General features: G+C 45.5%; 1 protein-coding gene across 1 annotated transcript; it reads right to left on the reverse strand.

Annotated features, from left to right (window-relative positions):
* Positions 1-4,133: 4,133 nt before the first annotated feature.
* Positions 4,134-6,745, reverse strand: irf2bp2a (interferon regulatory factor 2 binding protein 2a). Its single transcript, XM_034609081.1, has 2 exons — positions 5,568-6,745; positions 4,134-5,256 (listed from the first exon to the last, which is right to left on the reverse strand). The coding sequence occupies exons 1-2, from the start codon at positions 6,400-6,402 to the stop codon at positions 4,538-4,540; spliced, it is 1,554 nt and encodes a 517-aa protein (XP_034464972.1). The 5' UTR covers positions 6,403-6,745; the 3' UTR covers positions 4,134-4,537.
* Between the last annotated feature and the right edge of the window lie 8,551 nt (positions 6,746-15,296).

Consider the following 15,296-nt stretch of genomic DNA (forward strand, 5'->3'; position numbering starts at 1 on the left):
ACTCTCTCCCTCCACCTCTTTCTTTCTCTCTCCCTCTCTGCTCCACTTATAAGATTTGGCAGCACTCCAAGATCTGAGAAAAACATTGGAGGCATAGCCTCGTTTTGATGTCTGGAAAGAGAGGGAGGCAGAGAGCGAGGGAGAGCGAGAGAGTCCTCATTTCCATTTCACAGACTCGATTCACAGCAACACCACAACAGAGAGGAGGAATACGGGAATATCAAGAGGTTGAGCGTAACCGCAAGTCAGGGGGAAAAGGAAGGATGGAAAGATAAGGCAGACACAGATCTTGGATCGCAGGAAGAAATGGAAAATTAGGCTCACAAAGCAGGATGGCGGTGTATTTTAAGAAGTGCCGTGCCAAACATTGAGATCAAAGTGATGGAAAAAGGAGAAAACTGTCACTAAGATATCCGAAGAGCATAGTAAAAAATAAAAAAATACCAATTCATTGCGTTTGTGTGACCTGTTAAAGCCTTGCTCTATATAGAAACCAGCTACTCTGAAATACAAAAAAAGATCTTGAACACATTGAACAACAAAACAGGCCCTTTCCAGTAATTGGGTCTCATGCCAGTCTGAGAGAAGGCAAATTTGGCTCTCCGCATTGTAATCATCCTAACTTTGCAGGCCTTCATGATAACCAGACCAAACCAGTCTGATGTACAACCCCCCTCCTTCTATGGACCAAGCCAAGAATCAGAAGGGAAATTTTCACATCCTGCGGATTCAGCTGTGCTCCTCCTAATTGCTGGTTGGAGCTCCAGCTACTCCCCCAGCGCTGAGCGGAGAAACCGTCATTACTAGTCTCGCAGGAGCCCGGGACCAAACTCCAAAGGGAAACTTTGATTGATGAAAAGAAAAAGAGGCAGATCTGAGCGTGTCCTCGATACAACATTTGCTGTGACCTTGTTTTCCCTGACAGGTCTAAAATTAACCGAGCGGATCAGTTATACTGGGAGCGGAGAAATGTGGACCAGATTCTCCTTTTGGCGCGTCCCTGTCTCTGCTCGCTTTCAGGGGATTACAGCAGCACGAGCATGCCTTTTGATTTATTGTGCTAAACATAGATTCATTAGTGAAACAGCTGGCTACACCGAGCGCTCCACACAGGCCTTCCCTCCACCCACCCACGAAACCATATTCAAGATTTTCATGTAAAATAAATGCCTGGGGAGAAGGATTTACATTGCTCTTCAATGTAGATGTTGTCAGCATTAGTGTTACGCTGCTCTCGCTGGTGAAATGAATGAATATAAATGCTCTTATCATTTATAAACAGCAACATCTTTATCATTTCCTCATATTATCTATATTAAGGCAGAGAAGCCAAACCAGAAACAACAAATGCACGTTTAGTAGCAGGCAGGAGCTGGAAAGACGTGTACCTCATGCTCCAAGGACAGCAAATATGAACTCTGACCAACTGAGTTATGGCTTTACTATCACATCAACATCTCTGTGTCACACTGCATACCAGCCCACAGTTGAGTTACTCATTAAAGGGAGAAACAAAAAGGCCACAGACTTTCTTCTTCTTCACCTGTCTGTTATTGCCTTTCACTTAGCTTGATTAACAGGACGTGTCAAGTAAATCAATCAAGCAGTCAATGAGGGATTTTATGACCATTGATTAGGTAATGTGTTGCAACCGCCAGATAAAGAATGTGCGGGCCAGAGAGGTACTTCATAGCCGCAGCAGGATTTAATCCAAATGACACACTGTCATAAAGCAGCGGAAGGACAAGGAATATAAATTAATGTTTGCCTAAAGTGATATCAGCTTCACCTGGACTTCACCTGGCTCAGACTCAGACGATACGTCGTACGAGGTTAAATAGTTCCACGTGTAACTTAAGGTTAGGGTTAGCACTGTTTGTCTCATAAGCCAGAGTTTATCCCTGAAGGTTCTCATGAGTAAACAAAATGATCGCCTGTGAGTCATTAACCACAAATGACACTTGCATAAAAATAGAAGATCTTTCAGTTAGTTATATAAATATATATATGTTATAATAAGAAACATTAAAGCAGAACATGATGCCATCAACTCTGTGTGACCTTTTCTTCACATGCTGGTTGTTTACTGAAATCTCCCCATAATGTTCCCTCCTGCATATGAATCGACAGGCTGCATCGCAGCATCTGCTGTGCTCCGATTTTCACCGGTAACTACGCAACGCCAGAGCCCTGTGTTATGACAGAGCCACTTCCAGGGACACATTATCACTGTATTAGATACGGTGCAGGCTATTTTAGTCAGCACTGAACAAACAGGTATTGGCTGTGCTGTGATAATTTTTTAGCAAGGAGAGGGAGGGAGGGATGTTCTTTTGCGTCTAAGTGCATCATACTTAATGCCAGGTTACGGAAAGCTGGCTCTTGTCTCTTATATTTTCAGATGTGGCAATTTCAGTTTTTGGCTCCCAGCACATTGTCATGAGGAACAAGTAGGTCAACGTGCAGACTAATAAAAGAAAATCTCTGAGAACAGCATGTAAGCTGGAACATGGAGTGGGTGTGTTGCAGATGAGCACAGTAAAGTGTTACCCTTTATCAAACTGGGCTACGTTTCTGGTTTTAAAGTCCAACTGATAAGAAAACTTTTCAGAGAGCGGAAAACGACCATAAACAAACAGCTGCCTTCAAAATGTGCACTCATGAGAAACAGGTTTTGGTCGGTCAGAAGCTGCCGTGTCTCAAATCGCAATAGAAAAGATGTTATTTGCTCAGAATGTTTTTTTTTGCCGAGAGCTAATTCTGTCCACAACTCCATTTTATTCTTCCCAATTAGGGAACAATAAAGATCCATGGCCCCCCGAGTTGGCTGAACAGTGAGGTGCAAAGAGCGCAAAAGCGGGTAATCCCTGTTCAGACTCAACCAAAATACAGTTAAAAAACACATCCGTTAGTGCAGTGAGGTCAATGAGTTGAGGAACAGACTCGGAAGGACAAACATCAGATCCGCCTGTGGGCCTTCAACCACAGAAAAACAATCTTGAATTTTGGGGGCTGCTGTGACAGCTTGATAAAACACGAGCAGGAAGCAGATTATGCCTCAAATAATTACGCAACTGCCTGCTACACCATGCTCCCCCCCCTCTTTGCTAGATATTATCCTGCGCTTGGTGCAGTGTCAGCTACCGGGGAGGGAGAGCTCTCAAGATTGCTTCTTTTCGCAGACACAGTAACTGCAATTTGTCATTTAACGACACCATAAGCCGCTCACTGCTCGCAGAGGTGAGTCTGGCTGCCTACCGGCCATTATTGCGTTTTTTATGGCCGCGCCGCCATGAATCTGCAACAATTAAATTTGCATCTGAAGAGATACACTGCCAGGTTGGTATTCAAGGCAGCAACAGCGTTATTGTTTGGTCTGAAGGCACGCACGCTGCATACTGAGGCCGAAATCAGTTCTTTGCATGTGGGAGAATGTTGTGGTATCAGCAATAGTGGATCTGTGTGGCACAACACAAACTGAAAGTAAAGGGGGGGTTGGTGCAGTGCTAATGCAGCTAATTCATACTTTGAGATGGTTTGTTATGCTGATTTTATTCGCTATTTTTTATTTGTCAGCAGCTTAGTGAATCAAATGTATGATTAGTAGAAAATAGTGGGTTGACCTAAAATTAAAAGCAAAACATCGTCATAACACAATTTGCATACAAGCTTGAAAATATGTCGGAAAATGCTCCTCAGGGTGGTAAATGTGAGCTTAAGTCCTAATTTCTGGTTACACAACATGGATACACTTACATGGTTATCATGTTGACAAAGGTGCACTTCTCACATTACTGACTCAACAGATTCCAGCTGACTGAACATGACTTGGCACCTATTTCTGTAACGCTGCAATCAGCCACAGCAATACACAAGCGGGAGCAAATTTGGAGCAACGTGTTCGTTTTCCCCCTCCGACCATGCTTTTTCCTACGACTCACTAAGAGCTTGTGCGCAGGAGAGCTGCCGTCCTGCAGCATGGAACAGTAGCCTACTTATTTTGTGCAGCGTAAATCAAGTCTCCTGAGCCGTCACAACAAGCCTGTGTATCAGAGCGGAGAGCTCCATCGTCATCATCCGTCTTACAGCCCCCGTGTAACTTAATCACTCAAATGAAGCAAGCCCAGACAATATGTTCATACAAGATCAGAAATTGTATTTGGCAATTTTTAAACAAGTGCATACAAGTACAGCTAAAAGCATTTCAGTTTTGCCAAGTGCTCGTAGAGTAGCATTAGTCACATTCTACGTTAAACAGGAACTGCCACCAGACCTAGAAGTACATCAAGAGTTTTGTTAAACATCAACAAAGAGGAACGTAGTCCATTATAATGAGTACATACCTTTATCTTCAAAAATATAGAAACACAATGTATTCAAAAATCAAAAATTATACAACCATGTTTACGAAGTATACTCTTCCCTTGGGTCCAATATGTACAAGTCCGTTAGTTTGTTTGAATGGTATGTATGTGATATTTATATATTTATACTCATATTTTTTGCCTCCCCTCCCCAAAGAAGTGTTCAAACAAAATCAAGGGTCCCTCTCCTTTTTTACTTTGACATCTCCTGCGAGGATGGTGGCGATTTCCCCTTGCATGAAAGCCCAGGGTACGTTCGAGCCAACCAGGGGACATTTCTCTCCGCTTGGACAGTACACTTCACCCGTGGCACCTTGCTGCTTTATGCTTTCCCTGGAGCACGGGAAGCAGAACTTGTGCGAGGGCACAGACGGGCACTGAACAAAGTGTGTGTCCTCCAAACGCTCGTGGCAAAGCGTGCAGCAGAGGGGTATGCTGCCGGGTACCGAAGAGTCCGGAATGCTTTGGGGGTGCACTTGGTCCATGCCTGGCACATGAGGGGTGCCTGCACCGGACCCGTCTCTCTGTGCCAGCCTCCTCTGATTCATGGAGGACGGCGACAGGGGGCTGCTGCTGTTCCTCCGGGTGGTGGAGTGGACCTGGTTGGAGTCCTTGGGGGAGCTGTTCCCACCTGCATTGTCTGCCGCCATGATGAGAGCCGCCATGGGGGACTGGCCGTTCTGGGCAGCCTCAGGTGGGGTGGTGCGGGAGTGGGGGGATATTGTGGAAGGGGGGGAGGTGAAGCTTGGCGGGGGAACTGGAGGCATTTTCAGGCTGTCATTGGGCGCTGGTAACCACTGCTGTCCTTCTCCGTTGAGCTTGGCGGCTGTCCCCTCTCCCTCTGGTTCAGGCGACGCTTTTCTCTTCATGCTGCGGGGATGTTTTCCTCTGTCTGGAGGTGGGAAAGGGTTAAACACAACCGTTGAGTTGCAGAGCTCAGACAGGGATCAACAATTACACTGGGGGGGGAGACAAGCATTTTTGCTGCTCTCTGCTGCACCACAGGCTACAGAGCAATAATAACAACAAGCACAGGAATGAGTGGAAATGCCATTTATGCAACTTTAACTTCATTGAGGTGAAACTATATTTATCATCCGTCCGTTATTGCCCCACTCCTGAGCTCCAACGGGTTAATGAATAGGAGATGAAAATGAAGGGAGCACAGAATATTGTTGAATTTTAACACTACTGGGTGCTCACCTGATTTGGAAGCGGTGGCGCTGGACTCGTAGTTCATAACCCTTTGTTGCAGGGCCGCATGGTCTTTCTTGAACCTGTTGTCGAAAGTGTGCAGAGCCATCAGGTCTCTCACCGTCTTGCCTTTCCCCATCCACTCCGCGTCTGCCCTGTTTTTGTGGCTCTCGGAGATCTCCGGCGTGAGGCTGTCGGGTCTGTGCTTCTCCTTCACCTCTCTGTCGTGCTCGGTGCTGGAGACCGAAGCGGGTCTCTTGCCCATGTCGGCGGGACTACCGCCCGTCAGCGCCGAGGGAAGCCCCATCTGGCCCGGTCTACCGTTGACGGCGTGCACCTGGGGCATGTTCCCGTTAACCAAAGGCACTAGATTCGGGGGCACGGCACTATTCCTGCGCGGGTTGGGGCTCTGGCGGTTCAGCTCCGGCGGCTCGTCGGGCTTAGGAAATCCATTGGGGACGGGGATGCCGTTCGCCTGCCGGCCAGACTGATACTCAGGACCCAGCCTGGGCGGGCGGTCGGAGGAGAGCGGGTAGCGGTCCAGCGGCTGCGGCGGCCGGGAGACAGGTTCTCCCGCCGCGGCATGGTTGATCGCCTGGATCTCCTTCCCGGAGAGCTGCGACTTCCCCGGCCCGGGAGACCTGCCCTCCTGGAACCCGTGCGCCCGCTTGAGCTGCCGGGCCGTCTCGATGACAAACTCAATGCGGTCCGCTCCCTCGTAGTTGACACATCCCCTGCACACGGGCTCGGTAAAATCCCAGATCATGGCCCACGGCATGCGGGGCAGGTCGCATAAATAACACGACTGCCTCCTGGAAGAAGCAGCGACCGCCGCGGACGACATAGCGCTCGTCGACGTCGACCCCCCGAGAAGAAAAACCCCGAAATAGTCGTGTCTTCCTGCTGCTGCTTTTCTCCTCCGGGCTCCCGTTGAAGAAAAAGGCGAAGAAAGAGCACGGTCCGTTGGCGGAAGAGAAAGAGAAGAAAAATAAAAGGTGTAAAGTGGTCCTGTCCCGAGTTATGGAGCAACAACGTGTAAGTTATAGAGAGTTCCTGTCAGTGTGTACTTTACTACAGCGCTGCTCGATCTATCTCCACTGACTCTCTACTACTGGCTCAATGTGGAGCAGTGACGTCAGCACGGAGCTCTAAACGCCTGCTTCCACTTCAGTTTCTATTGACTTGATTTCTTCGACAGACTCCCCCCCCCTCACCCATCCTCACCCCTCCTCACCCTTCTCTCTCTCCCTCTCCCTCTCCCTCTCTCCCTCTCTCTCTCTCTCCCTCTCTCCCTCTCTCCGGTTTACTGCATCCTCTGTCACTCACTGCTTTCTATTTATTTTATTCTATTTATCAATTCATTTTAATGTCACTTGAACAACAGCTCACACTAGTAGTGTTGTTGTTGTTGTTGTTGTTCTTATTATCATTGATATCATTATTGTTAATAATATTACTAGTAGTATTATTATCAGACATTTCTGGGTCCATCAATACCAACATGAGAATTTTTTATTTGAACAAAAAAATTGTAATATCTTTTATTTTAATTTATTGATTCATTTTAATTTGATCACTTTGACCTCGAATAACACAGCTATTATTACAACAAAGATTAAATTACTGCTGCTATTATTACCATATATATCCAGGTTTGTCAATAACCGCATAAGACATTTATGTATTTGAAGAGAAAAATGAAAAACAGCTGATAATGCGGCTAACACAATGTCTCTGGCTCCTCCACTTGCTTTGTCCTAAATTCCCAGCATTATCCGGTTCAGGCTGAAATACTCGCTTCTGCTGCTGCAGCTTGTTTTTCTCTATGCACACAGCTCCTCGCCGCCATGAGCTGCTCCTACTGCTGCTGCTACCACTGCTGTGCAATGCATGAGGTGGCTCGACCCTACAGCAAAAACAACCAGGCTACTGTAATCTGTCGAAATGACTCGAAAACTGTTGTGCTGCACTTTATTTCGAAGGGCAGCATAAAAATTTATATGGGAAAATATTTTAGCATTAATAGAGGGATTTTTTACTGCCTGTTTTTTTCCCTCTCTGCTGCTCAATTTTTTGTGTCAGCCGACCAGCATGAAGTCAACATTCACTGACCACTTTTTTAGCACCGGTTAGATAATATTTCCCCTGCAGTATTATAATGAGAGAAAAAAAGAAGAAAGGAAGCAAAAAGGCGCCTCCATTAGCCAGTAACCAGGAAGTGCTGTCATGAGGTGGGGATTTCCAGCCAACGTGTTGTAAACTTGAATCGATCGGGGCTACAGCATGAATGTAGCTCTGCCCACATTTTACTCTAGTGCGCCGAGCAGTCAGTCATCCACATCTGCCACCGCTGAATTGAATTACACCGCAATGAATCAGCCGCCCAGACTCACTCAGTGAGTTCAAAATCAAACAGCACAAAAAGGAAAAACAAACAAAAGAAAGTGTGAGAGGTGAAGTCAGATTAATGGCTGCTCTCTCATTGTTGTCTGTTTTACATGATGGGAGGGGGGGACTTTTCTTACTAGAAACAGGTCATATACCAAAAACCCAGCCAAAATCCCCTGAAGTAAAAGTGGAGGTTTGAAGTGGAGGAGTGCCCCAGTAGTTCAGATTCCTCCGTCTCATCTGGTCTCATTCCAACTCGTTGCAGCTTTGCCCCGGGCTTTGGGTGAGGCAATGCGTCTGAAACCTGCAGACACAAAGCAGGATATGTTTGTGCAAGTCCATGTGACGTTGGAAAGAGGAAGCGCGATGTTTAGTCACGTACCCTCATCCGCCTCACCCATCTGAGGGACATCAGGCCACTTGGCTCGCCGCCCGCAGCCATGATCCTGCGCGCTGTGGCACGAGGCTGCGCTTTAAAGCCTTTTTTATAAACAAAATAAAGTGGTAACGTCGCTCGTCTGTTGCCACCGAGCACACATTATTGCAGTGCACCCGCCATATGCTTTTACGTGATTGTTGTTGTGAAGCTGCTGGCACAGGAATGAGCACGCCTAACAATGCAGCACAATAATAGCCTATTCCCTGTAGAACATTCACAGACGTCATGAGGTTTTTGGAGCCCTCACTGTAAACTACTGTACTAACACGCCGTTTCCCATTAGCCCTCTCTCTCAGCCTCAGTCCTCGCTGGGCGAACAACACAGGGAAGTGTTGTCGGGGCTCTATGACACAGTTAGGAAATGACTGTAGCAATGGGGTAAAATAAAGACCTTCCTCAAGATTGGTGGGAAACAGTTGCCTTACGCTTTGATCTCTCGCTTTCCACTCAGTCGATGTTTGTGCAAGCAAATAGCTACACACTATTATGCAAGACGGAGGCATGCTGGGATTCAATTAAATCCCAAATGACCTGATTCTATAATAGGAAGATCCATTGATTTAACAAAAACGCTGCAGGCTTCAAAGCGAAGGCAGAGTTGATCCGAACAGAGGCGACAAAGGTCTGAGACGGAGCCAGACGTGCACAGATGGCTCGGATTGGCAATATGACCCATGTATACAGTAAAATCACAGCAGTGTGACCCGGCTGACAGCCATCTCATCTCAGTCTGCCCATTAAACCAGATGGAGTAGCTGTATAACGCTGCTTCTTTTTTCTCTTTCCGAGGGGTATGTAAATTGAGACATGAAGAAGCTAAATAAAGAGCGAGAGGAAGGTGACGGTCAGGGGAATACCCAGCATGTGACAGCATCACAGGCCTGATGAGATGACGTTATTTTTGTTCTGTTGCTTTTCTGAGCCTGTTAAATATTATATCGGCCATCTTTTATTCATGGAGGCGAACCATTGCAAATTCTCTCTAAAGTTTTGTGCCGAAGCAGATAATCACACTGGATGTTTATTTTATTCTGTTTTCTCCCCACCAACATTTATGTTATATAACGTCTCAAGAACAATCGCTGAGACAAGCACGGAACTGAACTGTAACATGTTGCACTGACATAAAAGGGGGTTATAACAGGACAGGGTGAGGACATATAACTGAAGTTAAGCATCTGCTGTAGTGACCTACTTTGGAGATTATCAGCTGAACAGAGTGACAGAGGAGAGTAGGACTAATGTGCATGCTGTACACAGTTCCTGTATATGTAACAGGGAGAGGTAGCCATGGAGATTATCACCGTACCCCAACTACCATATATATCCTGTTTACGGTGCTATTTATAGCCACAGATTTGCACTGCAAGGATTTTAGCACAGATCAAATTTGGGGAGCTCCTGAACTGCCATATTACTTCCTGTTTTTGTAATGAAATGCCTGAAAATTATTTATTGGATCATTTCTCTATTCTAGTTACACATGCACACGAGAGAAAGCGTGTGCATGTGTGTGCACAAAAACGTAAACGACAAGGTAAATTAGCGTTGTAAGGAGTCGACTTTGATGTCGGTATAAAATGGTGGAATTCAAATAAAATGGAGGGTCGACGACGGCGAAAGGGAAAAATGTGCTGGGCGGCTGGAATCTGGGGGCTGGAGGCTGCAGAGGTGATGTCATTGGGCCAGAGCAAGAGGCGAGTGAAAAACAAGTCTCTCTCTTTATTCTGATCCTCTTTGCAGTCCCGGCGGGGGTGGTGGGATGGGGGGGGGGGGGGATTGGCAGTCGGCCAAGGCAAGGGCTGCTGGGAAATGGCAAAGGATGCCAAGCAGGCCCCACCGCCAACATTAGAAGCTCACATCTTTGTTCTCAGAAACCTGGTGTGCTGCCAAAGGCCTCATTTCAGCTCCATGGCATGATTACACTGGATGTAGGCCAACTACTGAGAGCTTGCTCTCGCTCCCTCCCTCTCTCCCTCTCCCTTTATGTTCCCTCCTTTGGCTCTCTCGCTCTCTCTCCCTTTCGCTCTCTCTCTTTTTCCACTGCCTTCAAAAGCTTTCTGCCAAACATGCAGCAGTTGCCATGGCTGCGGAGAATGGAACATAAAAAAAAGTGAGTAATGAGTCAGACTTGGACCCAGATGTGCCACATGTGTATCCATTTAGAAAAAAAACAAGACGGTAACATATCCCCTTAATCTGCCGGGCTTGTCAGGGGACAGACGACTTAAGTAAATAGTGGAGGGCTGAGAGAGGAAAGTGGAGGGAGGAAAATAAATCCCTGCAGAAAATGTAAATGAATGCAAATGTTGTCATATCCATTTTTAAACGGAAGGTAGTTTCAGTGGGTTGCAGTGCAGGTTCAGTTTTAGCAAACAGGAACAGAAAGACCAGAGCTCTGCCTCTGTTATTCTATGCTAAAGTGAGCGTGCATGCATTGTGAGCTGATGACATCATTTCCTGTCCGATGGAACCCCCCACACACTTTTTTTTTTCTCTCTCTCTCTCTCTCTCTCTCTCTCTCTCTCTCTCTCTCTCTCTCTATATATATATATATATATATATATATATATATATATATATATATATATGTATATAGTATGTGCTTATTTATACAACCAGACATAGATGTAAACAGCCTTTCCCTTGCCTTTTTTGTAGTAAAATCAGCTCAAAATGTATTTTGAACTAACTGAACCATTACCTGCACAAGAGCATTTATTGCCCATAAAAGGGCGTTTCCCTCAGGACTCATACTTGTTGTGTTTAGCAGGATGAACTAAACTGTGCAGTCATTCCACCTTAGTGTCCAACTACATTCAGTACAATGCAATTTTCTAATTGTAATTCTGCTGCCTTCTTTCAAACACACATTTTTAATGGCAACATAGTCCAACAGTACTGCACTACTTGAGCTGCTTTCATGATTCATCCTCATGCAAACTCCTGAGGGACCCGACACATCATCAGGCTATTTGTGGTACATAATATGAATATGTATGTGCACTAAGTGTTTGAAGGTATGACTGTTTGTTAGAGGGACATTTATATTTGGACACATAGCTGTTCTTCCACCTGCATCTCTATTCGACAGAGGTTATATTTTTTTGCTTTTCTCTACTCGAGCCACAAAAGAATGAGGAGTATTTCATGTGTTATGTAACGTCTTTCACTGAGCCAAAATAAAATCTGCCCAAAGTAGGCTTATTTATTACACACACAGCTCCTGTTTATTTTTGAGCTGCCTTGCTCGAAAATGGACTCTGACATCCCTGGTGCAGCAGTTAACACAGCACTCAGCCTCGGTTTGCAGGTGCAGAGTTTGTCATGTTTTCGAGCACGGGCATCGTTGTCACTTTGCTGCCTCCCTTTTGATTTGTTTTTACTCCTTTTGCATATATTATTTCTTTGCAGCCAAACGGTGGCATAAAATCCCTGGTAAATAATACATAAAAATGTGTGCAAACATGCATATTTATAACTCCTTCATTTAGAAGATATTTCAGGGTTGCTGCTGGAAGAAGATCAAAGCTGCTCCTAACGTTTGCCTTGAAAGCACAAGGATATAAAGAGTCATTTCTGTGATGTATAGAAAATAACATGACTGTGAGACGGAGGAAAACCTAAACAAGCAAACAGTGACCTAATTAGAAAACCTAATTTGGGGGGGAAACGGTTCATAGATTGCATGTGGCTTATTCGGATCAGGAAAGAATGGTAGATCATAGCGAAAAGTAACTGTAATGCATCATTTACAGATGTTGTGGTTACATTTGGAAAGTGATATTTTCTGCAGATTTCCCGCAATCAAGCTCCAAAACTTTTACTTTGAAACTGCCCTTTTTTGGTCGTGGTCATAAATCCACTGAGGTTCCCGACACAGATTCCACAGATGCTTCGCTGCCCTCTCTTTGATTGTCTGGTTTATGGAGGATACTTCATCGTGCACTGCGAGCATCTGTGCCAGAACTGTCCTACCTCCTCTTTCTATAAAAGTGCAAGTTGTCAAGACGGTGTGGCATTCATTATGCGCCTGTGGTTTTTGTACCCCTGTGCCCCCCCCCCCCCCCCCAGGCAGCTGGGGAGCATTGGTTGTCACGTTCAGCCTCCAGCCGCGGTGAAAGATGGGCAAGCAAGAGATGAGTGCTGTCCCCCATCTGTGTGATAAAGTCCTTTTAACCACGACGTCTGGGCATGTGGGCACACGACGCCTCACCTCCCTCATTTCAAAGGCGTCTCTCAGAGAACAGCTCAATGTGAAGGCCTAAAATAGAAGATAGAGCTAGAGTTGCACTTGTGACTCCAGCTCTATGTGTGTCAGTATAAGGACAGTCAAGAGAAGATAAACTAGAATTGATTGCAACTTGTGTCTTATTTTTATCGTTTTGGTCATTCATTCTGTCCGTTTGGATAAACTTACGATAGTAATTGTTTAAATCTGAAACATTGCTACAACTAAGTCTGACGGGAGGCAAAGCACGTAAACATGTTGACGACGAGTCCGAATTTTCTTGAGCTACAGTTACAGTAATAATAGTTCAATGGTATAATAATGGTAAGCTTTTTATTGTTTTTGATTATTTTCATATTTGTGATTTTATGTTTTGTTTGGATGTGGGTTGTTATTTTGTTGTTGGTAGTGGCGGAAATATAGTATATAAGGCAAAATGAATTTCAGAAGAAATAGCTTTATCACTTAAGCCATTGTAGCATTGTAGAATGAGTGGGCCGAGATGAGGCTAGAACTGTTTGGTAATGTGGTGGTGGTGGGGAAGTTGGGGAACCGAATCCTGATCCCTGGGCAGCAGCTGTAGCACCATTCTTATTCTCTTTTCAACCTCATTCTGACCTGCATGAATCTGCTGCTGTGAATTTGTGAATTTCCCCAGTGTAAGGATCAACAATGTTTTATCTTATCTTAATTTACTTTGGTTAATCTTTATTCAAACAAATTGTTTTGAGTATGACAGCCCTTGTGAGTAAAATTATATTAGCCTACTAGCTACTGATAGCAATGATGAAGTCTATAAACAACATAAACTGGATCTATCTTTTAACACTTTAAATCAAAGGTATGCTGCTGTTTTAGAATCTTTTTTGTTGCACGAATAAAAATGCTGATGACCTTTATTTAGAAACTGAATTACCTCACACTAGTTTTGCAACAACATAAATGGTAGATGTTGTCTTTCTTAGTCATTATGCCCCAGAGGCACATAGGTCATAGTTTAGTCACAGTCACCACACCAAGCTGCCCCGGTGTGGTACAGTAATACTGTGGGAAGTACACGACATGAATAGGAGAGCCTTGACGCAACAGTAAAGTCCCAAAGGGATTCAAAGGGACGGAGCGGAGGGAGTGCTGTGGGAAAGTTCAGTGCCCTTGAAGAAGCCTGATAAGCCTGAGGTGATATGAACCCTTGTGTTTGTATTGTGCAAATTTGTAACGACTACGAGCACTCTGCTGATAGAGCGCCGTCCTACACCACGTGTTTGCAGAAAACCAAAGGGCACTTGGATCTGGGTGTGGTGAATGCAGCCTGTGTGGATTCAGTGTGTGACGGTAACGTAACACTGGGTGTATATTGGGATTGTTTTACACAGTCAACATACAGGTTTGAGCAGAGGCTGTTATCAAGTCGTTTTAACATATAAAAGGTTGCGATTACTCCTCCCTCCTCCTTGTTGTTAGGTGATGGGACCCACATTGTTCAGCAGGCAAACAGAAGTGTAACTTGACCTTGCTCCGTGCTCATTTGAATGATCTTTCTCTCCACCAAGGGGGATAAAGTTCACCTACACTGTTTTGCCACACAATGGGAGGGAGGAGCCAGACAGCCTTGAAGCGGAAATGGTTTCACTGTGACTGACAACTCAGGCTACACACCCTGGGTTTCCCTGTTCTCACACCACCCTCCCCCATTTCCTATTTCCACACTTTTATTTTCAAATTTACATTTTCCTCTTTGCTCGACAAGAAACATCTTTGCAGAGTGCTCAGGTCTTGTCCTCCTTCCGGCTCTGCGTGACACGCTCTGCGCTCACATGATAAACTCGCTCTGATCAAAAACACTGTTGCCTAACAACAGAGGGGGGTAGGGGGGACAAAGTTCACCTCCCATGTAACTGCAGCTCTCACATGATTTTTTTTTCAGTTAACCATTTACAGCAGGGAGGAAGAGGAGAGGGAGGGAGGCTCGTTCTGGGTAAACAGGGTGCTGTGTTTGCTGTTTAAAGTAGTTAACCCTGCTATTCACTAAGCTCACCTCCCCGCTCATTTACACACAACGTGCAGGAACACGAAACTCGTCGGGTCACAAGTCATCCTGCAGCAACACAAAGCTGCTGCCACTGAACAATGCATGCCGGCAATGCTCCCATTATGAAACCGCTCTGTCACAAGACGAGTCTCTCGCAGGAATGCTGTTGTGACACATGCGAGCTGTTGACTCAAGGGTTAAACATTGAACCAACCACACGCACACACACACACACACACACACACACACACACAGACATACACACACTTCAGCTGCCAAATGGGCGGACGCTTCAACCGCTCCAGCGTCGGTTAGTCACCAGTTTGTATTTATCTTTCCACTTTGGCCAACAGTCATCAGGTTTATCGAAGGAGAAGTCGTCTCTCCAACTGCAGCCAGGTGCAGCACAGTGCCATGATTCACATACAGCCGACATAACACTCAGCGGCAGATTGCCTGGCATGTTTGGAGCTCTGCAGAGGTCACTGGGTGCATGTGTGTGTGCTGGATGTCGTGTGGTGCTGATCTCTGGCTCGGTGCTGGTGTACAGAGTTCAGCAGGAGTTCAGCACAGATTCATTATTCATGCATTTCTTTGCTCCAAACCACGGTACCAGGGAGCCTCAGCTCTCTGAAAAGGTCCAACAGCTTG

The sequence above is a fragment of the Hippoglossus hippoglossus genome, chromosome 15 (genome assembly GCF_009819705.1).
Source record: "Hippoglossus hippoglossus isolate fHipHip1 chromosome 15, fHipHip1.pri, whole genome shotgun sequence".
Lineage (NCBI taxonomy): Eukaryota > Metazoa > Chordata > Actinopteri > Pleuronectiformes > Pleuronectidae > Hippoglossus > Hippoglossus hippoglossus.